Genomic DNA, 25,237 nt, shown 5'->3' on the forward strand with positions numbered 1-25,237 from the left:
ATGATTAGGAAGATAACCTATAGCCTGCGAAGACATGTGTCCGCTGTGGCATGTGGGACCACCCAGGTGAGAAGATCTCTGCATGGTGAGTAGTGTATTCTGAAACAGTTCCTGGGTGGAAAACATTTTCCTCATCTGAATGCAGCAGGGACCTTGCTGGTAGTGTTTTGGGAGCAAAGCAAAGAGCAACAATAGTCTTAATGCATAACAGTCTTACAGTCTATTGAGTTACTGTGGTATTCTTGGTGCTTCCACTCTTTTAAAGCATATTATTTGGGCATGGTTGCAGGGCTCAGTTCATTCACAGTAATGTTAATTTAAAGTAATGTTACTGGAGCCAGTAGCATTTTGCAACCCAGCTGCAAAAATGGTGGCAGAGGAGCACTCAGTGATGATGGGGAGGATTATTATTCGTATTAACAGTAGAGATATTTTGCAAATATTTCACTTACTTACATAAAAACCAGCTTTAGTCTGCATGAAGTTATTCGTGAATTCACCCCAAAGAACAGCTGAAGAGGGGGATAAATTTATTGTGATGATGCAGATACCCACACAAAAAATTCACTTTTCTGTGTTTATCCCCAGGTGCTTATTTCAGGATTCAGCCCTCTGTACAGAAAGCCGTGATGGAGGGGAGACCAGTGGTAGCCTTGGAAAGCACCATCATTACACATGGCATGACCTATCCTCAGAATCTGAGGTGGTGGATTTTGATGTTCCTCATTCAACAAAGTTGTAAGCACAAGGCATATAACTGGTGGATCAGTATCAGTATTCTTGGTCAAGCCAAAACCCTTGTAAAAGCAAATGGAAATGTCAGGTTGCTAGGCATGCGGAATATGAGGTCTGGTGTAAATCAATTGGTTTTGGACTTTTAAGGACACATATGGGGTACCTATTTATCTCCTTATCCAACACCTTAAATTTCTGGCTTCCTTTAAAATGTGGCATCTGATAATGTCATCACTTGCTCTAGGAGAGAGCCACCAGCCTTTTCGGCTGCATAGTTTGTACAGACATTGAAAACACTGCAGTTTCTTTTGGTATATCTTTTGTAATGCAAAAAGGACTGGAACACAATAGTGAAATCTGGGTCTTAGCGCACTCAAAGCAGCTACTGTGAGAGCTGCTGGTCCCTCTTGCTACTTTCTGTGCCCTGCGTAGAAAACCCCTCACCTCTACCCTTTATTTATTGATGTTCACTAGATTTGTCTTTCACTGAGTTACAGTGCCAGAAATCACTGCACTCTCCCCTCCATCCTTGCTTTCAGAAAGCACAGGAAGGGTTTGGTATTGATTTCCATCTTGCTTTTTACCTGGCCATTATTTTGCCTGACATTCTGTCTTAGAATGAAGCTCTAAAAATTCGGTTTTGGGGGAGGAGGTAATTTCAGTAGTTAAACATTGCCTAGCATGTGTACAGCTAGCTCAGAAAGAGAGAAGCAGCTGTTCTTAAAAACGATGGTGTATGAATGATCAAGTATAAAACCTGTGAAGCTGAGAAAGACCTAGTCTGCAGCTCTAGATTATCCTCAGGCTGGAGCTTTTTGGCACTGTTGTTACTCTATAACTGCCTGTATTGTGAAAAATATATCTTGGTCATTTGAGCAAGGCTTGAATTACCTGGGATTTCTGTGAAGGTCTATGATCTCAGAGAAATAACAGGTAATAGATACAGAAAGGTCCTATTTTGAGAGGATCCCTATTTTCAGTAGGCTATTTTACAACCAGATTTGCCTGTAAACCAAGTGATTGTTCTCAAAAACAAAGCACAGATCTTGGACATTGCTGTCCTGAAAATGGGAGCTCTGCACTTCTGCAAATTCAAATGCAAAGACTTCTGCCATTAGGAAGATACAGAAGAGGAACTGGACTTAGCTGAAATCACAAGAACTGTATAAAACTGGAAACTGGGAATGATGGCCATCAAACATGGCAGTTTTCTTGTCTGATTGTTTGCCTCACTAATTTTGTGATTGTTGTCTTGTTTATCCTATTCTAGCATGGCCAGAGAGGTGGAAGCAATTGTAACATCAAATGGAGCAGTGCCAGCCACTGTAGGTATTTTAAGGGGTCGAATCCATGTGGGACTCACAGACGAGGAACTTGAGTTCTTGGCAAGCAGTAAAAATGTAGTTAAAGTGTCTCGGAGAGATCTTCCTTTCGTCCTCAGCCAGGTATGGCATGCAGACTTTCTATTGTGGTGTTTTCTATACAGCAATAGTATAGTGCTCTCCAGCTTCTAGCCAGGTGGCTTTTAAACCTCTTGAAAATACCATGTAAAGTGTTATCTTATTGGTAAGCTCAAATGTGTTCCTATCTAGAGTCAAAATACAACAAAGTAAGGGAATAGCAGCTATGAAACAGGGCTCCTGAAAAGTCATTCTGGATTGGCTGGCAAGCCATGAGCGCTTGGCTAAGAATATTCTTATTGGTACGATAAGTCATCATCATGTTACATGTAAACCACATGACACACAGGCCATCCCGAGTAATGCACACAGTGCTTAAGATGACACTAGCTGCCTGTGAAGCCTTCTGGAAAGCCCTGGAGAACAAAGGCCTTTGCTATCATCAGGGCAAGAATGCATTACATAGCAGGGACGATGATTCCCCTGCATTTCTACCTAATAGAATATTTGTATCAGAATTTCACTTGTCAGTTGGTGACAGCAGGCTGTTGTGACATTGCTGTGTGTCAGACCACAACCATAGCTGCCCGCATGCGGTATTCTCTGTGTCACCCTGGGTGCTGACTGTGACTGGTTGTCCCCTGATAGGGCTTGTCCGGTGGCACTACTGTGTCCGGAACAGTGATTGCGGCACACAAAGCAGGAATCCCCGTGTTTGTGACGGGCGGCATAGGAGGCGTCCACCGGGGAGGAGAGAACAGTAAGAAAATCAATACATTCTACTTTTCCTTATGTTGCTACTGTTTTATTTCATTCTATCTTTTTCCTTTTCCCCCAGTCTGTCCTGCAGTAACTGTCTGTTCAGAAGAGTAAAGTTATCATTCTTCTTGACCGTACTATGGTTGTTTTCTCCACAGTGTCTCCTTTCCAGAAGCTTCAAAATATTCTTCTTGAGCACTGGCCAGTTGTTAAGAGGGTGGGAGTTTCTCTTTATCCTTTGCTTACACGGGGTTATATGGATATTGTTTGCTGGTGCAACAGGAGCTGACTGTACCTGTCCCGCTTGGTAATGCCTGGATAACCTGATACTGGCTACTGAGCACTGTGTTGTTACTGACTCTCTCTCAGCTAAGGAGAAGGAGAGTCTCACCACAAAAGAGACTTAGGCCCTGGTCCGTGTTAGAGGTGCATGTTCCTCTCTGGAAAACAGCCCAGCCTTGGCAGTGTAGTTCGTGACCTTTAAGTACATTGTCTCTTCTTAGCCATATATATTTCTAGCACAGCATAAGTGCACTGCCCTGCTGGATGCCATCCCTTTCAGATGAGATGTAAATTCCAGACCAGGGAGCTTTCTGAGGTCAGCAAAGCTCCTGTGGCGCTTTTTTTTGCCAGTGCAGTCAATACCAAAATCAAAATCTACTAAAATTATATTCCGTCTCCTTGAACTTTGTCCTTGCTGTATAACATCTTCTTTCTTTTCTACCAAAGTTTTGCATGCTGTTTATCGATGTGATCAAAGAGCTGAGAGAGACAGTGCAAGGCTGCACCTCTGCCCTAAGCCGTGTGACTTCTTTTTGTCAATATCTCTTTCAATCTCAACACATAAAGGCATGATCTAAACCTGTAATATTTGCTTCTGGATCTAAGTGGTTACAAAAGAAGGCAGTGGCATCCGAGGCAGATACGGTTTTTTAAGAGGGCAGATCACATCAGCTTGGAGTACAACACAATCACTGACACAATGGCTGCTTGTCCCTTGACAGCTCTGGATGTGAGTGCTGACTTGACAGAGCTAGGACGAACTCCGGTTGCTGTTGTATCTGCAGGAGTCAAGTCCATCCTTGATATTGGCAGGACACTGGAATATCTGGTAGGTAGCATGGGCTGCTGAGCCTGAAAGCAGATAATGTTGTACTTCGTGTACAGAATGCCCAGTGGTGCTGTGGTAGGTATTAAGCCTAAGATTTTTAGAAATTACTATTGAGAGAACGTGAAGCTATATTTACATTTCTCTAGTCCTGGGGCTATACAAGCACTGGGCTGCTCCCTAACATAAATCTATCCATGCCCAAGGGGCTGTTCCAGCAGCTGTTTCAACTGAGGCCAGAGGCAGCGCTAGCCATGCCCTCTTTCTCTGGCCTTAGACTTGCTTTTCTGGGACAATGCTCTGGAATTGATGGATCAGGCAAGCTAGATCCATCAAACGCCAAAATAAAATCAGAATTAAAATGGGAATCAAGATGATTTTTAGTAGAGTCACTTTTTAAGGTTTGGCATGTTGGAAACCACCAGGGCCAGCACTTCAGGTGACAGCAAAAGTCAATATTTCTCAACCGCAAACAGAACTCATTTATATTCCTGTCAGCTCATGACACATCTTCAGATCACAGGTTGTTACCTTGGACTCAGTATTGCGATAATGACAGCTGCATGGTTTTTGATCAGCTCCGAGCACAAGCAAAGGACATGCATGTCTTCTGTGTCTCAGTAAGCCAGACTCTGTCTAACCAGTTACCATGTCTCTTTGCTTTGAAAAATGTTGGTGATAGAACAGAATAGAATGGGATGTATGAAAATAACCAAACCCTGTGCTAAAGAAAGGCAGTTTCTACTTGGGTAGAAAGAAAAAGTCCCATTCTTCTGGTGGGTCCCCTTTCCCTCCACTGATTACCTGCTTGTCTCGCCTCCTCTGCTGCAGGAGACACAGGGAGTCTGCGTGGCTGCCTTTGGAGAGTCAAGGGAGTTCCCAGCCTTCTTCTCACGCCAGAGCAGCTTCCAGGCACCATATCACGTCCGGAATGAAGAGGAGGCAGCTGAACTCATTGGTGTGTTTCAGAAGGGAAAGGCCCATGTAGGGTCCTGGAAAAGAGGGACAGAAAAATCACCTTGGATGAGGCACTTTCTTTTTTAGCTTTGGAGAAGAGTTTGTCCTGAAAAACAAGCCATCCAACCTCCTCATTCCTGCTTCAGTGCTTTGAAAATAAAGTAGCAGGGAAGTTCAGTCTTTACAGGAAGTTTTTTAGCTAGCTGCAGCCACCTTGGCATGCTCATACACATTTAGTTCACAGTGGTGAAGTGGAAGGAACACACATGGTAATGTGTTTACAAAAACAGTTTCTGGCCTTCAGAAGTAGAATCAATTTTCTTTAAAAAAAAAAAAATATTTGCCCCTTTTATTTTACAGACAGACTCAAAAGAAGTAGGCAGATGTAAATTGATTGGTAGCCGGAAAAGACCCTGCCCTTGGGTCAGCTAAGAAGAGGAGCTCCAGCTCTGTGGGTTCCTTCACCCCGTGCCCACTCTCCTCTGTCCTTTTCCTTCAGCATTTGATTTATCCAAGGAAAACCGCTAACCGTCTGTCTGTCCTCTCCCAGCCAGCACTTTGGGGCTAGGCCTGAGCAGCGGGGTGCTGATAGCAGTGCCCTGTCCCCAGGAGAGAGCTGCCTCAGGCGAGGTCATTGAAGAGGCCATCCAGCAAGCTCTCAGCGAAGCCAGGTGAGAGGCAACCTAAGCCCTATCCTTTGCTCACCCAGTGATCTTGGGGACGTAAACGACTTCAGGGACACTGCTGCAGGGGCTGTAGCACAGCTTAACCTTGGGCCGGGTGAGCCCACAACATGCTTTCAACCATAGTTTTATCTAACCTGAAGCTTGTTTACAGGACTTTTTATGGTATGTGGTTATGGAGATAAATTATCTGTTAGCAGCAGTGCTTCTCCTCTGATGCTGTTTCAGCTCAGGCCTTCTCATCTGCAGGCATTTTCTTTACATTTGCAGGTCCAAAGGGATCACAGGCAAAGAACTGACCCCTTTTATGTTACAGAAGCTCAATGAATTAACTGATGGGAAATCACTGGACTCCAGTATCCTTTTACTGAATGGGGGGAAAAAAATTACTCCAGTGTACTTCATATCTCTTCTGATAATGCTTGGTGGAAAACGCTGACACTTTATTGACAGTCTAGCAACAGGCAAACACTTCAGTATCTGCAAACAGATGAGAGCTTAGCATCCTGCTTTTTCAGGAGCACCCTTACTGTCCTCATCCACTTTTGCATTAAAAATTAAAAATTGGAGGCCTGCACAGACAGCAGGTGGTCCAGAGCCCAAAGAGATCCCTCACATCTGATCCCCGAGCTTGTCCGCTCCATGATGGAGTCTCAGGATACTGTCGTCTGTGGTACGGTTCCACACTGGAAGGTACCTGGGCTTCCCAGAACACCGTGCTGTACATCACACTGCCTTACCGAACTCTTCATGCGAGTGCAGGGTAAGAGAAACTTGGAAGGAAAACACCCCTGGGTGAGCAGGAATTCTCTCGTACAGGCAAGAGAAAAGCAGATCTACTGGGATGCCAGTGCAGGATATGGGAGAGCTGGGTTCACATCCAGGCTCTGCTGCCAGCCCTCTAGGAGACCTGGTCCGTCAGAGCAGATTGGTAAAGGCATTTTTTGGATATTAGAGCTGTATGTAGCCACAAAGTGGGGCTTTCAAAGCCTCTGATACTCTGCTTACAGTGAAATTGCTAAAATAATTGCTTGTAGAGACTTGGCAAAAATCACAGTAGGCATCTCTTTCTGGAAAAGCTGGCAAGATCCTCTGGCTAGCCTCTAGTCTAAACTAGACTCGCGGCCCTAGTAAGCACTTCACCTCTTTTCTCTGTGAAGCATTTGCTTCTGTTCCCTATCTCTCAAATGGAGATGACAGGTTTCCTCTCCGTGGACACAGGGGGAGAAAGGTGAAAAAATTTAAAAATTCAGGGTGTTCATGCAGTATTGTAACCCAGTATATGTACTCCCAAAGGATTGTGGTATAGGGGGATCAAATCTATCGAGTCTCACAGCAGATACTTTGTGCTTTCTCTCTCTAGGCAGTTCCTACATAGGCTTCTGACAGGTTGATCTTGCTGGTATTTTTTCTTTTCCTCAAAGAAATGCCAAACAGACCTTGCTCTGATCCAGAACAATGCCAGAGTGGGCAGCTGCATTGCAGTGGCCCTGAGCAAACTACAGAAAGCCAGAAGGAAGGGGAACCTGCCTCGGCGAGAGGACACAACTCCACCTCAGCCAGTGAGTCCCCTGCTGCCCACCATACAATGCCTCTTGGCTGACAGCGCAGGATAAATTTATATCTCTTCCTAAAAGTAAAAGGTGACTCAGCCAGAGACCAATCTTTCTGCTTCACACTGGCAGACATTCTCTCTTTAGTTATTTTTTATTCTTCTCAGATAAATATCCTCTTCTCCTCCCCCTATCCACTTTCACAGGGAATAAACACTGACAGTGAACTAATCCCATTAAGTCTTAGACCACCCAATCCATTAAAACTTTAATCACCTTTTCACCTTTTACTGTGCCCTTACATACAACGTCAGCTGTATTTCTTTCAGTGCCAGGGAACTCGTGACTACAGGAGTAGACCTGGAAGAGGGTGAAGGGAGATATTTTTAGCAGCTGAGCCATACACATTTTATAAATATCTCTTTTTGTTGGCCTCCTGCTCATGATTGCCAAATTACAAGAGGTGCAGCATATCCCAAACAAGATTCGTTATAATCCTAATACTCTATTCACTATCTTGGATTTTGTGTGTGTTGCATAATTTACAGGAAATCTATTTTAGGTAGTCTTTAGAGAGATGAAAAATTTTCTAAAATCCATTTGCAATAGGATTTGTCAACATAAAAGAGGGCAGCAACTCCGGAGGCAATAACCCAGCATTTGATGGAATGAGAAAATGAGAAAAAACAGCTGCATGTCCCCAAAGAATCTGGAAACTTCCTGTTTGTGGAGCTGTACTGCTTTTTCTGGTTTTGTAGGACAATAAGACAGTGATCTGTAAAGTGTCACAGGGTATGGCAATTTCTCCTGGGAGCTTGCAAGAAATGACTGCATTTTTCTGCCCACTTTTTCCCATTTTCTTTGCTTTTTTACATAGCAGTGCTTGAATGTTTCTGACGTTTGGCATGTCAAAAATTGTCCCAAGAGAGATGGCTTCAAGGGCACTGACACGACCAGACCCATGCAACTTCTTGTATTACTCTACCACCACACAGAGAAACGGCCAGCAACCCATATGTACACAATAACATCCCACCTGCCATGCTGGGGCTGGCTATGAGCAGGCATAATTCACAAAGCAACATATAGAAGAGATTTCCATTCTTTCTGATTGGGATTGTACAGACCTGTGTCTAGCCATCCAAAATAAGCACAGGCCTTCACACTATAAATTAGATAGCTTTCAAGAGGGTGGGAAAAGTGACTAAGAAAAGAAAAGAAGAGTTGGAAACTTTTCCCTCAAGTACTTCCAACCATTTTTTACCTCTTTCTTCCCTCTTAAAGGTGGTGATCGGAGGTATCAACGTTGACTTTATAGCCAAGGCGCAGAACCGTGTCATCCTGGTACTGTATCTATAGCAGCTTTCTTAGCACCACTGTAATTTCCAGCTGCTTTTACATGAGTGCCAAGCCAAAGGGGGATGGGGGAAGGTGGTATCCATGCATGATATCCACATGTCTGTACGCACACACATGCACGAACTTGGGAGGTGCAGTACTGCATATTTGGTGTGTTGTCTAGCTGGGCAATGGGGTGATACCTACTGACCTACTCTGCTCCCATGCTGAAAGTCACTAACCCTTACCACTCAAGTCAGGGACAGAGCAATGTATCATCCTTACGATCTCCACAGATTACTCTGGCCTCTACAGTCTATGTTAAGGTGCCTTGAGGCTATTCTCTCATTCCTTAAGCCCAAAGAGCTCTTTTAGCAGGAGCTGCACAGGGCATTCTCAAAGCACATATGCAAAGAGCTAGAAGCAATGGGTAAAGACCCTCGCTGTGCTACGACAACCTCTAATTCAAGGACAGACCCTATAGGGAGGAAATCCCCGGGTAAGAGCCAGCTCTGGCTACCTGGGACTGTTGTAGCTATGGAAAGCAGCATGAATAGGAGCAAAGAGTCTCCGTGCAGAGTACCCACAGTGGTAAGAAACCTTTGAGAAAAGTAGTACTGACACAGTTCCAGCTAAACAAGAGAGCCAGCTTCCTCAGTCATAAAGGATTTGAGTCACAAAAAAAAAAAAGATTGCTTAAAAAAACCCAGAACATTTTAAATGTCACCAGACCCTCTCCCTCTCAATTTGGTTTGACCAAGAAACAACCAAGAAGCTAAAGTGGAACAGACCTGGGACTTCCCCATGCAAATGACAGCCATTTGCATGGCTTATACATTTTTTATTGAGCTATATGAAGTAGTACAGATTGAGGTGGTGAAGCTTACTCAAAAGTTGTTTGGTGTCTCAAATTACTCTATGCTGATTGCCAAGGCAGGAAACTCCTGCCATCAAATGGGACAATCTGTGAAGACCTCTCAGTCAGATAGAGAAAGACGTGCTGGGGAAGCTGTCCTTAAGGAAGTTGGCTATTCAATGATACAGAGGCAGAGGCCAAACAGTATTATAATGGTGAAGGGTGATACATGCTGTGGCATCAGCTGTGAAGGCTTGCAAAACCAAAAGTTCAACTGCTTCAGCTGTGATCTAACTGATAACATACATACCCCACACTGAGCTATCAGGACAAGGAGCTAAGCTGTGTCCGAGGATGGGCAGCCACCCCTTGGCGTGTCAGACGTGAGTGCAGATCCCTGGACCACCCATGGCATGGTGAGGCGCCAAGGGCAGCTATAGACCCCACTGGGAACAGCTGACAGGGAAAAGGAAAAAAAAAGATATTTTAACATTGCATGAAAAAGTGAGGTATTAGCTGCCCTTCCGCATAGCAGCGAGCCCTAGAGCTGGTGCCCCATCGTGGCAGCTACCCAAATGCCAAGCTGCAGGAGGATTCAGGAACTGACAGCCAAAAGATTCCTGCTGACAGCTGCTGTGGTTAGGCACAGAGGGAAAGGCACCCCCAACAGCATTGCTTTGTTTTGGCTTTTAAAGACAGATTTTTTCAAAGGGCTCAGCACCCAGCAGGTCCCACCCTTATGCATGTTGGATTTGTTGCAGAGCACTGGGGTACCACTTACACCTTATGCTTTCCCAGTTAGCAAGAAAGCAGCTGTAGTCTGTCCTGGTTGTAATTCCCACATAGCTTCCAAGGCTATCCAGAAGCAAAGTGCTTTCTAAGTAACTATCTATCTGACCTGCAGAGGAGGATGCACAGTCTTGCTCAGAGGAAGGTGCTGGAAGAATCATTATGGTTATAACTCTCTCAGGATGCCCAGAAGTTGAGCAGAGTCTCATTTTTACATTAGGAATTCAAACCTCTTAGGACATGGAAGAAGGTCCCAGAGACTCTCTCAGTTCTCTGAAACATTGCCAGAAAGCATCAGCGCAGTCTTATTTCGAATCACCTCAGCAAGCCCATTTTCTTCTAAGTTCTTTCATCTCAGCCAGCCCCACCTGAGCACAATGTAGAAGAGACACCCAAGTACTGCTCAGACTTAGAGTCACCAGCTGAGCTGGCAAAGTGCGATGAGAGCCAGTAATTTCTTTTTCTTCAAAAGCAGGCTGCTAGTTTCTCTCTCACTGCACCCACCTGCTACTTTAAAGAGAGATTTGGCATCTTCATTTCTTTTAGGCCCTGTGGGGTTGTACAACAGCAGAGGTCACCCACAGCTGGGTTCCTGAGTGCTAGGCTGGTACATCTGCTGTTGGGGCAAGGCTTGGCATAAAAAAACCTGAAACTCTGCCTTTGGGATGTGCGGGGCACTAAAAGAGAAGATCAGCATGCCAAACAACAAAATGAGCTCATGAGTATTTTCAACATTCCTGCTAGCATCCGTTTTGAAAAACAGATAGTGGAGCTGCATAAAATAGAGTTTGTGCTCATTACTGATGACAGTTAGTACCCTCTTTTAATGTTGAAATAGGGGCCAGTGTTCAAAGCCACGTTTTTTGACTTGCCTAAACAAGCATCCTTGCTTTTTACTTTGGAGTAGGTTGTTGGGTTTTTTTCCCTCTTGGCTGCCTCTGTTATGGATAGTGAGATTTAGAGTTAAAATAGCCAAGCTCAATGCTTTTGAAATCTGCAACACTCAACAGGAGACACTTGCAGATGGAAATATCCTCATTCCTGGCAGTGCCAGTGGCAATTCTGAGGGAGCATGAGCAAATGTAATGGAGGGGCATTTGGGTTAATGAGTGACAAGTAGTGGAAAGATGGACAGACACCATAGGTTGCTTATATACAGGTAGCTCTGCTCAGGTGGTCTGAGCAGTTCCGGGCTTGGAGAACTGCCAGACAGAAAAGCAAAGGCATCAAGAATTAGCATCAAGTCTTACAGACTACGGAACTGGGGAGAGTCAGGGGAAACAAAACCAGCCTGGAGGTCAGAAGAGAAATAAAAGACCATATTTAGATGGGAGAGCAGGCTCTTATAGTCGTAGGGCTGGATGCAGAAGAAAGCATTTTGTGCAAATGACAGATGTACAGCTTTGCACGGGGGAGCTTCAGTATGAGCTTTGAGAACACCCAAGAACAGTGACGGGTTGGAGGCAGAATATTTCTTACTGTGAGATGGCAATACATTTACTTGTTTAGGATAGATAGTGATGTTTACAAGCAAGAAAAATGTGTATATGCAGGGGTATTCTAGTGCACCTGGGCTAACACGGGGCAGAGAGAGTCTGGGCCAGGAGCTGCTGTGTATAGGCATGCACACGCTTCAGCGCTTGCCACCCAAATGCTCAACATACTCTTGAAAGCTCCAAATTATCCAGAACTGTGAAGATCGTCATGACCATCAGTGGCAAGCTGTCTTCAGAAATGGAAAGTATGTTTCAGGATTTTATGAAAACAAGAGCTTTAAAACCATTTGATAGTCAGATGAAGCCCAAATTGATCTGAGCACTTACTGATGTAATTCTTCTGGCAGAAGAATGAGAAGGAGGAGGAGATGGGTGAGGGACTGCCTGTGTTCTGACAATTTGGCTGTTTGTGACAGATGGACAGAAGAGAGGAAGGCAGAGGCAAGAGAAAAGAGAAGTTGATAACCACACAGGTGGAGAAGATGGGTATTTTTGGTGAGGGAGATGTTTGGGAAGAGAAAGGTGAGTGAAAAAGTATTCAGACACTGAAACAGATCCTTCCATGAGTAAAGTACAGAGGTAGTACAGGCAAAGGTAACAAATCTCATTTTACCTTCAAAGAGAAAAATAAATAAATAAATAACCCCCCAAACCCCAAACTGCTTAAGGGGGCCGCTAAGTGGCCTGGAAGGCAGCTGCAGAGCCCATTAGGTCTGGGTCAGCAGTTCTGGGGTCCCAGTGCTGTTGTGAGCAGGTAAATTCAGAGGGCTGCTTGTATCGACTGAAACACTCGTTACTGTTGTTCTAAGAGGTCTTATCAAGTAAGATCAAAATATCAAAGCATGGGGAGATCAAGCAGATCTCCCCTCCTAGGAAGTGGGCCTTTGTCATCAAGGTTGAAGTCTGTAGATGGCTGTAGAACTTTGTATTGCCCTCAGTCTGGTAGCTAGATGCCTTCTGCTCCCTCTAATTGCTGACCTATGTTTCAGCAACATTGACTACACTTCACATGTTAATGGAGACGTAGCATCTATGCCAAGCAGCCCCCCCAGTTTTGCCAATTAACAATTTATTCTTCCAGGTCGGTGGGCAAACAAATGCTGGAAGAGTGAGACGAACCTTTGGCGGTGTTGGAAGAAACTTGGCAGGTGCCTAGTGCTTGGATTTGCCTGTGGGTGCCTGCCAGCTGTGATTTGTCCTTTGGTATTCCTTCAACAGCAGCAGCTCTTGAATGCTGTTAAGATCTGGGACACGTTAGGCAATATACCAGTGGGCAGACTGCCTGGAAAAGGTGGGGGCCATGCCAAAAAGTAAGAGGGGAGGGAGTTGGGATCAGTAAAAGAAAGGTCCACAAATACGAAGTTAACTAGCATATAGCGCAGTGACCCCAAATCAAAGTTAAATAAGCATCAGTGATCTCCAGTGTCTACTGAACAGCCTGGCCCTCAGCGTTGAATTAATGCCAGGTTATAGTCACAATAGAAGTACGTTTTGAGGAAGAATTTGAAAGGAATAATCTTATTTAAAGATGATCATCCATGCACCATGGACAGGAGGAACTGGGGCTGCAGACCTTGGCAACAGGAAAGGAGCACACTGTACCTGGTGCTCCACCACAAGCAGCAGACAAACAGTGTTCGGGTATTGAAATTAGCAAGGGCAGATTACAAAATGATTTTTGGATTATTCCGGCCTTTTAACCTTTCCCAACTCTTCCTAACACAAACCTGCTATTACTTCAGATCACAAGTGGAGAAGCTTGAGGGAAAAAAAATGCCACCGATGCCACCCACTGAGGTATAATTTGTGGTAACCTGAAGGGAGAGGAGGAAGGATTTCCCATGAATCCATTCAGATTCAGTGGTTCTAGTAAGATAGCATGGTGGGAACAGCAGTGTGGGAAGGCCAGCAGCAGGAAAGGCCATGCACAGAAGCAATGTGGGAAAGCTCACGTGCCTGTAATGGTAAAGGACATAATGCCAGGGAAGTGCAGAAGTTTCTTCCCCCTTCTTCTCTTTTGCTCCACTCCCAGATGCTCCAAAAAAATCTGGAGAATTCAGAGTGCTGATGCAGCAGGCAGATGTAGATCGCCCCACTCAACCCCAGCCAGTCATTTGCGGCAGCTGTGGCTGAGTTTCATCTTGAACATCCTTCTAGACAAGGATTGATAGCCATTAAGTTTTCCAGGAGAGGGCTTTCCTACAGACACTCATCCTGCACAGGCTCTCACTGTGTTCACAATACTCTGATGGATTTATTAATATCTTTTGTTTCCATTGTTCCTTTTAGACTGCTTAAGCCGTCTTGGACAGACTCCTCTCTTTTTATCAGCCATGGGGAAGGATGAACATTCAGAGTCCATCCTGCACTACTGTCACCACATGGTACGTTGCACAGTAAATGCACCTCAGAAGCATTGAAGTGATGATGGGAAAAGTCTTCTCAACCCTGGCAGACATAAGAGCCACCTTTCATCAGGCTAAGAGTAGGAATAATTCAATGCTCCTTTAGTTACAGACAATTAGAAGGCAAGGAGCCACCCCTCAAAACACAGGCTAGATGTATGTACCATTTGGAGTCTAAACCATGGGGTCTGGATTCAGCTCCAGGGAGTGGCGCATGAAGAAGAAAGAGAGGTAAATCAGGAGGAACCATGAAAACTTCCAGGAAGGCCTAAGCACAGCCAGAAATATGCAAAGCCTGGCCCTGAGGATAGACAAAAGCAATGCCAAAATCAGCCTGGTTTGGGTAAAGCGTAAGTTAAAGAAAACCCGAAACTGAGAGCACGGGCTGGACACCTCCCAAGTTCAGAGGAGTAGGGTCCTCCGCATAGCTGCATACGCCCCTCCCTAACTGTGCACCATAGGAATACTCGACTTCAGCAGCAGCTTGAACCCCGAGGTCGGGGAGCCAGGAGCAGCAGGAGCTCTCCGGGGGCAGCAAGGCAGAGCCTCACCACCCCGGCAGGGAGCAGAGACGGCCAGGTGGGCAACCCTAGCCTAGGGCATCAGGCACCTCCATGGTGAAGAGGCAGGGCTGAAGACAAGCCAGGGGTGTGGGTAGAGACCCCAGGTGAGGCTGGTCAGGGACATTAAGGTCTGTTAGTGCCCTCAGGGCTCTGGTATCCAAGTAGAGCACATGGGGCCTTAGTTCTCGCTACCTGAGCAACTCAGTAAATGAAGCAATAAGAACACAACTCTTTTTTGGTTTATAAAGGCTTCATAGTGGCAGGCCTATAATCCCTCCTCTACCCAGCACAGCACAGTTTGTGCTATCAAAGTGAGCAGTCTCCCAAGGGAAGATGGACTAGCTGGCCAGCCACCAAGCAATCCTTGCCTGTAACAAAACACATTACCGCTAGTGTTGGAGAGGACCCTTTCCTTAAAACCTCCAACTTCCTTGTGAACTACTGGGGGGGGATGCATTTCTCCGTCCACATGTATATTCCAAGAAATGCCCTGAATTCTCTAAGCAGATCATTCAAAAGACCCACAGAGGAGGGACACCTCGTAGCTATGTCTGCGACACTGCTGTAGAAACAGCCGCAAGGCTACCCTCAAAATCAGGCTGTGCAGTCAGTGAGGTGGCTAACATAACCACCAGCTGGAGCGTGCCACCAAGACGTCCCAGCATGTTGGCAGGCCATCAAAGTGTCACACAAGCTATGGGAACGGATGAATGCATGGCTGAAGCAAGCAGTGCTGCAGCCACTCTGCTGACGACTCTTCCGTTACGACAGAGACACAACCTATGGAACTGCATGGCAGAGACCTGTCACTCTCATTTACTAAACGATTTCTTTAACCTGTGGCATCTGTTTCATTGCAAATTTTAAAAACTAGCCATCTGCCAGGATTGTCTAGACCAAGATATCTCTGCAATGTTGCTTATTGCAAGGGGGAAGGGAGGTTGAAGGGAGAACAGCAAGCTGGGCCACTGCTACCGATCAGGTGGACACAGAGAGAGAATGAGCTGAGTGTGGCAAGGAAAGGAAACATGCTCCGTTTATAATTGTCCTCCCTGTTTTAGAACATGAGTGCTGTCCTTCAGCTGGAGGGGAAGAACACAGCCACTTACTGTGCTGTGATCACTAGTGCTGGAGAGCTCAGCGTCGGCTTGGGAGATATGGACATCCACCACCAGATAACAGAGCAATACGTATGCATACCATCTGATTTGTAAGCTTTTTTTTATGAGAAGGAGTGTGGCTGTGTGACAGAAGGGAACTGCTGAAGCTGTACCAGGAGGGAGTGGTTGTGCAGAGGGAACATGGGAAATCCTAAAGTTAACCCACTCACATTGGCCACTGAGATAGAAGCACGGCAAGCTGCCAGAGCCCTCTCTTGCTGCTGACCCAGATGGAACTTCTATCTGTTTCTGCTCCATACAGTATCACCACTATTATCATCCCATGACATGTGGGCCAGAATCCTCTTCATTAACTAGTCCCAGCTAACCTATAATTTTTGGCACCTTAAAGCCAGGAATAAATCCTGTCCACCTGCAGAAATGGTTTTTCCCCCTTTAGGGAAAAGCAAAAAAAAGTGGACAGAACACTGGCTAAACCAAGTTTTCCTGTTCCATCCCCTCCTCACCATCCCTGTTGTTTCTACATGCTGAGTTGTATCAACAGGCACTGCTGCTCAGCACATCCAAACCTTCAAAACATCAGGGCTAATGGAAGCCGTGATTAAGGACTGATTCAGTGAAATCCCCATCAGTGCACCCTTCTTCCCTACTCATTCTTTTGTTGACAGAACAAAAGCCTGTGCTTCATGACTGACAGCGACATGGAAGTTAAGTGCAATTTACTTACCAGTGGGATCCCCATGAGGTGGAGACTTCCTAGGGAAAAATATGGTCATTGCTCCCACTTCCATCCTCACCCTGCCTCTCCCAAGCCTTGGCACAGAAAACCATTACATGACAGATTAATTCTCCTAAGCTTTACAAAACAGCTGTGGCCAGTGGAAACTCTGAACCAATCTTCTGCTGCAAAGTGTGTTCTGGCAGCCCTTCTTTCCGCCGGGATTAGCAGAGTCATGGGAGGGATGCTGCTTGAGTGCCTATAGCACTGCGCTGGCGTTCAGGCAGTGGTCGTGCAGCCTCAGAGAGCCAAAGGAGGGAACGGGAGCTCCCTACTCTACTGCTCCACTGACCCCATCCCTATGCGATTCAGTAAGACCCAGCAGTAAAACACTGTGATGAACAACCTGTCTCAGGAGGCATTGTGCACAGAGGACATCTAAATGACACATGCAGCAAGCAAAGGCATAGTCAAGCCAGGCATAGCACAGGGGATCCTACAGTGACATTAAATAGCAGCGTTCCCTTTCCCTGTAGGTCTCTGACTGACCCACGGGTACCAAAATAGTCTAGTGAGGACCAGTAACTACCTTTCTCTGCTGGAGGAGCCCTGCCAATTGAGTCCAGCTCTTGATGGCAGAGAGCAGGGGAAAGAGAAGAACGGGAGGAGATGAGACAAACAGAAAAATCCATTTTCCTTAGGGAATTACTCTTTTAGGTTCATGCCTGCACCTAAGGGCTGTAATATGACTGAAAATCCTACATTCCAAGTCTGAATAGCAATCATTTTGTCCCTCTGCAATGACTCAAGCTGTCTCTACCCTGTGTCCTCGATTTTCACTAGGTGTCCCAGTTCAAGGAGAACCTGTGCCAGGCCCCGCTAGTTTGCATTGATGGAAATGTGCCTCTTTCCACTATTCAGTACGTCTGCCAACTAGCTAGAGAGCATCAGCTAGCAGGTAAGGAGCAGCCACCCAGCCCTGGCCCTGTAGCTCCTAACAGCGTGTGTGCCAAGACACTCCGCACACCCTGAGCGCTCTCCACTGCTGCTTGCTAGAGATACCCAGTTATTGTCTCATGTGCTGTGTTATTCAGCACTCCTTTCTGTACACTGCTACTCTATTTCAAATGGATGAAACGTTTCTGCTTTTTCTGAGTTTTTCTCATTGTGCAGCTAAATCACATTTCCCATAGTGTAGGTGCTGTAGCCCTTGGGCACTGCCAGAAATCCAGGGAAAGCTGCTCTTTGCATTTTAATCTCAAGGCAAGCACAAATGTGTGTGCTTCTGCCAGTTTGAGCAGCAATATAGTCTGCTTCTCAGAATAAGTGCTAAAGCATCTTTTGAGAGGATTTCTCTCCCACTTCCCATAAAATACATACCCCCTTCCCCTGGTATGCTGGGGACCCTTCACAAGGCTTCCTAAACCTTTGGAGTTATGCCTTCATTTTTAAAAGCAAATCCTGAAGAAGGAGACAATGTTCTTAAAACCTGGCAGAGGATCCAAAACTAGCTAAGAGGAGTAACAAACCTGAGGTCTGATTATATCAATCCAGAGCCAGAAGCAACTACATCATTACTGATCATCGGAAAGGAAACCTTGGGAGACTTTGTCTCCAACATGGGGAAAATAGTGTTTAAGTTTCTAATAGATTACATGTATAAACCCAGTTGTGCAGATCACACTGGGTTGCCTTCTACACTGCATCCTGCCTTGACAGAGAGATGAACCACTAATTAATTAATTAACTAACTAACCAATTGCAATGTTGTTTTGAAGTGTGCTATGAGCCAACAGATGAGAACAAGGCCTCTAAGCCATTCCTCTCGGACAGCTGGAAAGCGCTCACATACATTTCCCCCAACCTGCAAGAGCTAAGAGCAATAAATCGGACCCTCGGGAACCCTCTGCCAGCAGGTATTAAACACTCAGAAGGGCCAGTCACACCTCTAGATAACCTAGATCCTGGAGGAGAGAATTTTCTACTCCAGCCTCCATTTCAAACAAACTGGGATATAACACAGTGGGGATTCATAAGCACTGTTGGTGTCTTCCACCTTACAGCCATCTCTGTGTGGGTTGTACGGCCCAGGCCGGACTGCTGATCTATCAAAGAGCACAGTAGGCCTGGGATGGTTCCTTGTCCAAAACCAGAGATCCCATTTGCCTCATTTCATCAGATAAACAGGAGTAATCTCTGGTTTGTAAACATGTCTCTGAAGCATGATGCTCTGAGGGCACCTGTCCCAACAGCACCACCCTTTGCAGAAATTAAATACCCCACCACATGCAGGTGGAAATCCAACAGCGTTAAGACAAGGAAGTCATGCTTCATGTCAGTTTTTTGGTCTCTACAGACATGTTTATTCCCATGAGGGGTGGTTTCCTCAGGACAGGATAGAGGTTTAGTATGGAAGTCTAACGTTGGAGAATCCCATGATTTAAAGAAAAAAATTTATGTCAACCACATTTCAGAAGTGCTCATAAATAGTAGTAGCGATGCTCATAAACAGGCTGCCAGCCCGTAAAATGGCCAGTTGAGGACCTTTAAAGTTATACCCCAGTTTTCCTCCCCACTCTCTGAAGAGCTGCCGTCCAGGTTGGAGGATGTTGTCCACACTGCAATGGCCCTGGCCCGTCCTTTGCTGGCCCACCTGCGCTGTGTAGTGGTGACACTTGGCGCTCACGGCATCCTCCTGTGTGGCAAGAGCCTGGGAGGGAGCACCTCGCTTCGTCCAGGAGCCCACGGACAGGTAAGGGCACGGAAAACAACCTCTGAGCTCTCAGTTGCTTTTTTCTGGGACCATATAGCACCATTGCTATTTCTGGTGGCATGGCAGCAGTCCTGGGAAACGTGGCATCACTGCTGGCAAATGTATGTGTTTGGGGGGTGGAATACACAGCCCTGAAAGAAAATCAAGTTGACTGTCCATATACTGCTGGCTCCTATCAGCAGTGTTTATAGTCAGCTAGTTTTGAATGTGCTTACTGTGAATATTCATGACTGCAAGCTTCATTTTCAGGAAGCTTCATTTAAATCGCTGATCTCTTTCAAAGTGTGAAAAAAGATTATTTCCTTTTTTTTTCTGCTTTTCTTTTTTCAGCATCCATGCGGGTCTGGATGGCATCAGCCACACCAGGCCTTATCAGCTTGGGCGATAACCACTAACTTCTCTTCTCTCCCCACACAGACTGCTGCTGCCAGCCTCTGTGCCACCCACTACCCCGCCATCCACATCAGCAAGGAGGAGATAGTCAACGTTTCAGGTGCCGGTGACAGGTATATTGCTCACTACTTTATCTTCTCCAGCTAAATGTGAAAGGGCCATGATGGGATTTCTTTGAAATTCTACTGCAAAGGCAAACAACATTCTGCTGCTTGAGGAACAGACACTAAGGACACAAGAACAGGACTGGTTACTGTGATTCCTTGTAAAGCTTGCTAAAAATGTCCCCCTAAGCATCTGGGAAGCCAGTCTTGCCATTATGAGTTTTGCTTTTCTTTAAGATCCAAGCCTTTCATGGCAATCTAGTAGTTCTGAATTAGTCTGGGCTGAGCTGCTAAAAGCAAAGTAAACCACCTTACATCAAAGCTGTCTTACTAACTAACTACTTTACTTCCATGCTTCTCCAATGGAAGTGGGACTGCCACTCAGCAGCTAAAATCACCCTATAAAAGCATTTCATCAGGTTCTGCATCTGCCTCTGGCAATAGCTCGTGCTTCAAAAGAGTCTGCCTAGCTGTTCGCACAATGCTGTATATAGGAGTAGGAAATGACAGGTATTATTCCCAGCCCCACTGATCAATACTGAGTCTGTCAGAGTAGTATTTTATTATGCTCTTGTTAACTTGTCAAACTATATGTAGTAGTCCTTTTTTTTTTTCCCTTTCATTGCCTTGGGCTAGACCAAAAGGCTGTATGTGACAGGTATTTCCTTCTATTTTTCTGTTCCTACCTACCAATAACTCAACATAGCAACACTTCTTTTTTCTTTTATGAGTGGGCAGAATGAAAAGTAATTTTTTTTTGAAACTTACAGCATCCTCAATAGTTGAGTTAGGATCAACCAGTAACTTCTTGTCAAGTTAGTTAACCCACTTAACACCAGGACACACTCCTTGTGCCCCAAATCACCTCTGAGATAAGTTGACTGCAACTGCAAGCTGGTCTTCTCCAAAGAAGACCGAAGTGTTATTCGGAGCACTAAATGTAACAGCAGAGGAACGGGGGCTGGGAGGAACCTCACGGGGTCAGCCTGTCCTAAGGAACACTCAGCTTTGCTCACTACTTCTAGCAGATGTGCCCAACCTCTGCCAGACCCTCCAGGGACACAGCCTCCTCTCTGCACCATCTGCTCGGTAGACGACTACCCCTTACCACAGGACAATTTTTTCTAGAGGCTAATGTAAGCTAAACATCTTCTTTAGGGTTTCCATTCCCTTTTTAAAAGCTTAATTTAAGGGAAGATCAAAAGTGAGATAAAGTGCGCCACTCCCAAACACCTTCACTGAGTTACACAGGAGTACCAGAAGTTCGTTTTTCCTTCCAAAGCTATCTGAAACCCAGGAGCCCATTACTGCTCCCATTCCTGAAGTAATATTGGTCCAGAAATCCCATTCCCCAGAGTCCCCAGGTCCATGTGGGAATTTTCATAGTCCTCTTGTTCGTCCAGGGATGTCCTTCCTGGTAACCTCGGCTGCTCCACTGAGCTGCAGCAATCCCTGTTCTACAGAGTAAGAGTGCCAAAGCAAGCTGGAAATGCTGGCACACTACATTAATGTACATACCATCTCCACAACATATAAACTGGTAAAGTTGCCCAAGCCCAGCCCTGTTGGCACTTTCAAGGGACTATGCAGCAGGATATAACTGAGGGCTATAACACATTCACGGCTCAGCCTCCGTGAACCCCCGCACTTTTGAAGCACTGGTCAGGGGACACTGCGCAGGCAGAAACAGTGATCCAGGGCATCTCACGCCTCGCTTCGGCCCTGTGGCTCTCCTATAGCTCCAGAGATGCTGCCCAAGGAGCCGTGCGTGTGTGCAGAGAGCAGCAGCTGTTTGCTCCTTGCACCTGGCTGCCGTGACAACATAACACCGCATGCCTGCGCATGGCATTGCTAGGGGATGCTCCTCCAAATATTTACTCTGAACTTCTGGAGCTGTTGAGAGATTGAATGATTTATGGAAATCATAATCTTCTGTGCCTTTGTTATGGATAAAAAGATGTTGAAGTAATTAGTCAGAGTGGAAAAAAAAAAAAAAGTGGTCATTTTCCCTTCCCCATAGATTTGCTCATTAATCCTCCCTGCCGTCACATTTTCCTGTCCGTGCTTCTTCCTCTCAGGTGTCATCTTCTCCCTTCTCTTTCACTTCTCCTTTGTCCTTTCCTAGCTTCTGAGCATCATTACAGTATTTAGCTATGAATAAACAGTAGTTGTTCCCAGTCAATCATGAACAGTACCCTGCACGTATCCATGCCTCAACAGAGCCTTCCCCTGCAAGCCTGGCAGATAGCAAAGTCATCCCCTTCTCCTGATGGTCTCCTTGGTGCCTTGTGAGGACCTATGGGTGACCTTTGTTGTTCCAAGCACGTACACCAATTTTACTGGGAAACCTCAGATGGAAAACCACAGCTAAAGTTTACGAAAATCTGAATCTAAAATCTCTTTTCAGCTTTGGATTTCTTTTTCCAGCTGTGTCTGTTGCCCCACTCACATATATATGGAAACTTTACCTCTCTTCCCATCCACCCCTTCCCAATGGGGGACGGGGGGAATGTAACAAGGCACCAACAAGTGACAAAATAATTAGAGAGCAAAGGAAAAATAGATTCTTCCCTTCTTAGACTCCTTTCTTTTCTCCTGTCTCACCTGGAAAACTGGGGAGAAAAGAAAATGTGGTGAAATGGGAAACTACCTCAGCTTCTCAGATGAGAAGCAAATAAAATGCGAATAATAGCACTGTTTGTTACTCAAAATTTAAAAATAAATATAAAAAAGCAAACACTTCATTATGACCTCACCCCTCCTGTGTGACATATTCTCCTTCTGTAAGTGTTGGTTTGGGTCCAAATGAATGCTCTTACAAACGAATGGCCATGTTCCCGAGGTCAAAGCTGTTCATCAGTATTCAAAACTGCCTTTCTTCTTCTCCACAGCTTAATGGCGGGAATCCTTGCAGGGATGCTTGCTCAACATGACACAGATACCTGTGTCCGGATGGGTCTGCTTGCTGCAAGCTTGTCTCTCCGTTCCTATGAGCCCATTTCCCCAGAAATCAGCACTTCCAGTGTCAGCCAGGAGCAAGTCAAGAGCAGGAGCTGGCCAGAGGTGAAGGTGTGGAAGATGGACTAGGGCACCATGGCTTTCTCATCCTCCTTGCACTCCCAGCATTGCTATTTCCAGCTACTGGGCCATGTTTTGAGCTTAGAGCTCAAAAGCTGGCTGCTGACCAGAGGACTTAGACTTTCGGTGCGTGCTACCTTTTGGGAGGTGATATGTTAATGGAGTGCATTTGGTGACAACTTGTATTGCACTGCTCACACTCCTGTTTGTCTGCTGTTCCCTCTTTTTTTTTTTGTGGGTTACAACAACCACACCTTGGTTCTTCTGTCTACTGCCTGTTGAGAGTTTATGTCACCTCCCCTTCTAAGGGGAACACTCATCTGTTTCGGTCTTGAGTAAACCCTCAGGGAAGGAGGCCCCAACCCAGGGACCACCTTCTTTGTAAAGAAACCTGGTTTCTGGTCTTTCAGACCTCCTGCTTCCCTGAACCACCAGTCCTTCTAGATTTTCTATTGAGCGGATTTTTCCCTTCCTCTACCTTGAGTCACTGTTGTCCATTATCACGGTAGCTCCTTCGCCGCAGACTCCCAGATCTTCAGGACCATGTCTCTTCGGGTGGGCCCAGCAGCAGCATCCTCCCTTGCTGCTCGCTCCTGGTTTCTATCCAAGAGGTCCCATGGACCACAACATGTGACAGGGATGTAACACTGTAGGACAACCTCAACAGTCTTCCCAAGCCAGCCAGCAAATGCTGCACTTTCTTGCTCTGAAGTCCAATGCCCCTGGATAAAGCAAGCAAGACTAATCAAAGAGGGTAATCAGGGGCCAGCTGGCAGCATTTAAAAGATGACTGCCCCTTGTTCCTCACACATTCCTCTGAACTCGGCGCTTCCTTCCTTCTCAGCCCAGAGTGTTGAGTCTGAAGCAAAAGAGAGCAAACACCACCACCTCCCACCGACATATGCACCTCAGAGAGTTGGAGCAGGCCCCTCTCTCCTTGCCTCCATTTCTGACCACTTGGCAAACCACTGGGTACTTGAGACAGAAAACTTCCCACTCATGGCCGGATGGAGAGGAGCACTAGCAGGCATGCGAGCCTAACAGACCACTGCATGCTTGGACCAAAACGTTCAGACACACCTCTCCTTCCCTCTGGAACTAGGAGTCTCACGATACCATTGCTGAATCTGAGGCTAATGATAGCGTTTCACAGGAGGAGGGGAAGCACAGCCCTTGTTTACAGGAGGACACACAAGCTGTGTAGCTCAAATGACTCTGCCAAGTTCACAGTGAGTCCACGGCAAAGGCAGGAACAGAGCAGAGCTTCCTTGACCCTGTCCAGGCTAGAACTGCATGGTGATCATTCTGCCTTTAACCCCTCCAGCATTTTCATTAGCAAGGACGTCTACACATCATAGATCAATTTTATATAAATTAGGTCTGGTCCACAGCCTTTTGACAATTAGGTAACGTAGCCAAATCGTAAGCAAATCAGGTTCTCACTCTTCTGTTGGATAACTTATGTCCCAGAGATACCTCTTCTAGATGTCTTCCAGCCCCTGAGCAACTAAACTCAAGGGTGGGAAGACACCAGCTCTGCCTCTGTTTTTTCAGTCTTGCACAGGACCATGGATGGCTGACAGGGGAGTAACAAGGGCTGGCAGTGGGGAAGTGGAAGGAGACCTCTGTGTGGGTCTCATGGGGATGCCTGCTGGCTTGAGGTTGCTGAGCCATTCCCCACATCAGAGGGAAGAAGGCCAGTGACCACCTGAACTCATCCCTGGTCCACAGGGGAACACCCACTGTGCAATTACAAATGCCAAAGTGATGTCTGGGGGAAGACAGGAGAGAGAGGGTGCAACACAGGCTTCAGGTACAGTACCTGTGAAACAGCCTCCCTCTCCCTTACACTCACGACATCCTCCAGAGTCCTTCCTCCCACCAGGAGGATGCAGTGCAGCAGGCAGGACCACAGATACTTTTCACACTGGAAATCTGTCCTCCAAGTGGCCAGAGGCAGTGGAGGCTGTGGTGGTGTGACTGCTGCCCCGTCCTGCCCAGCTCTTCCATTCAGAGATATCTTCTGGCTGGAAGTGATAACTGCATCCTACCCAAATGCTGTGTCTAAAGCCAGCATTGTCAGCCCCTCCTCAGCAGGTACACAGAACAATTCTGAACAAAAAGCATCTCTCCCCCAGCCCTGTGCATGTGCAAACGTTGCCCTTTGGTGGATGAGGAGCCAGGATTCAGTGGAAAAAGGCTGTGATGTTGACCCTCCCTGCTAGTAAGTGGGGCTGAGGGGAAGGGGGTAGTCCCAGTGCTCAGGACTGTGACTACAGCCTTTCGGCCAAGAAGGTGCTGATAGGGAGGCCATGACGTGGTAGAGGGTGCCATCCCTTCCCCATCCAAGAGAGATGCCAAATACAGACAAGTATTAGGGAGCAAGGGCATCTCCCATGGAAGCAATG

The 25,237-nt window shown here is 46.2% G+C and overlaps 1 protein-coding gene across 1 annotated transcript; it reads left to right on the forward strand.

The window, feature by feature from the left end:
• Positions 1-22,838, forward strand: LOC104265083 (uncharacterized). Its single transcript, XM_009822411.2, has 18 exons — positions 1-85; positions 589-703; positions 2,006-2,180; positions 2,784-2,895; positions 3,899-4,005; positions 4,834-4,960; positions 5,510-5,630; positions 5,913-5,998; positions 7,080-7,204; positions 8,480-8,539; positions 12,756-12,822; positions 13,964-14,058; positions 15,704-15,832; positions 17,325-17,439; positions 18,260-18,397; positions 19,067-19,233; positions 19,672-19,760; positions 22,643-22,838. The coding sequence occupies exons 1-18, from the start codon at positions 1-3 to the stop codon at positions 22,836-22,838; spliced, it is 2,109 nt and encodes a 702-aa protein (XP_009820713.2).
• Positions 22,839-25,237: the final 2,399 nt, after the last annotated feature.

Source organism: Gavia stellata, chromosome 4, assembly GCF_030936135.1.
Source record: "Gavia stellata isolate bGavSte3 chromosome 4, bGavSte3.hap2, whole genome shotgun sequence".
Lineage (NCBI taxonomy): Eukaryota > Metazoa > Chordata > Aves > Gaviiformes > Gaviidae > Gavia > Gavia stellata.

Excerpts from the sequence above, each read along its gene's own strand:
- LOC104265083 (XM_009822411.2), top strand. The coding sequence starts at position 1 with ATGATTAGGAAGATAACCTATAGCCTGCGAAGACATGTGTCCGCTGTG. Across the intron at positions 4,961-5,509 it reads GGAGGCAGCTGAACTCATTG|CCAGCACTTTGGGGCTAGGC; the intron begins GTGTGTTTCAGA and ends GTCCTCTCCCAG. Across the intron at positions 5,999-7,079 it reads TGGGAAATCACTGGACTCCA|ACCTTGCTCTGATCCAGAAC; the intron begins GTATCCTTTTAC and ends AATGCCAAACAG.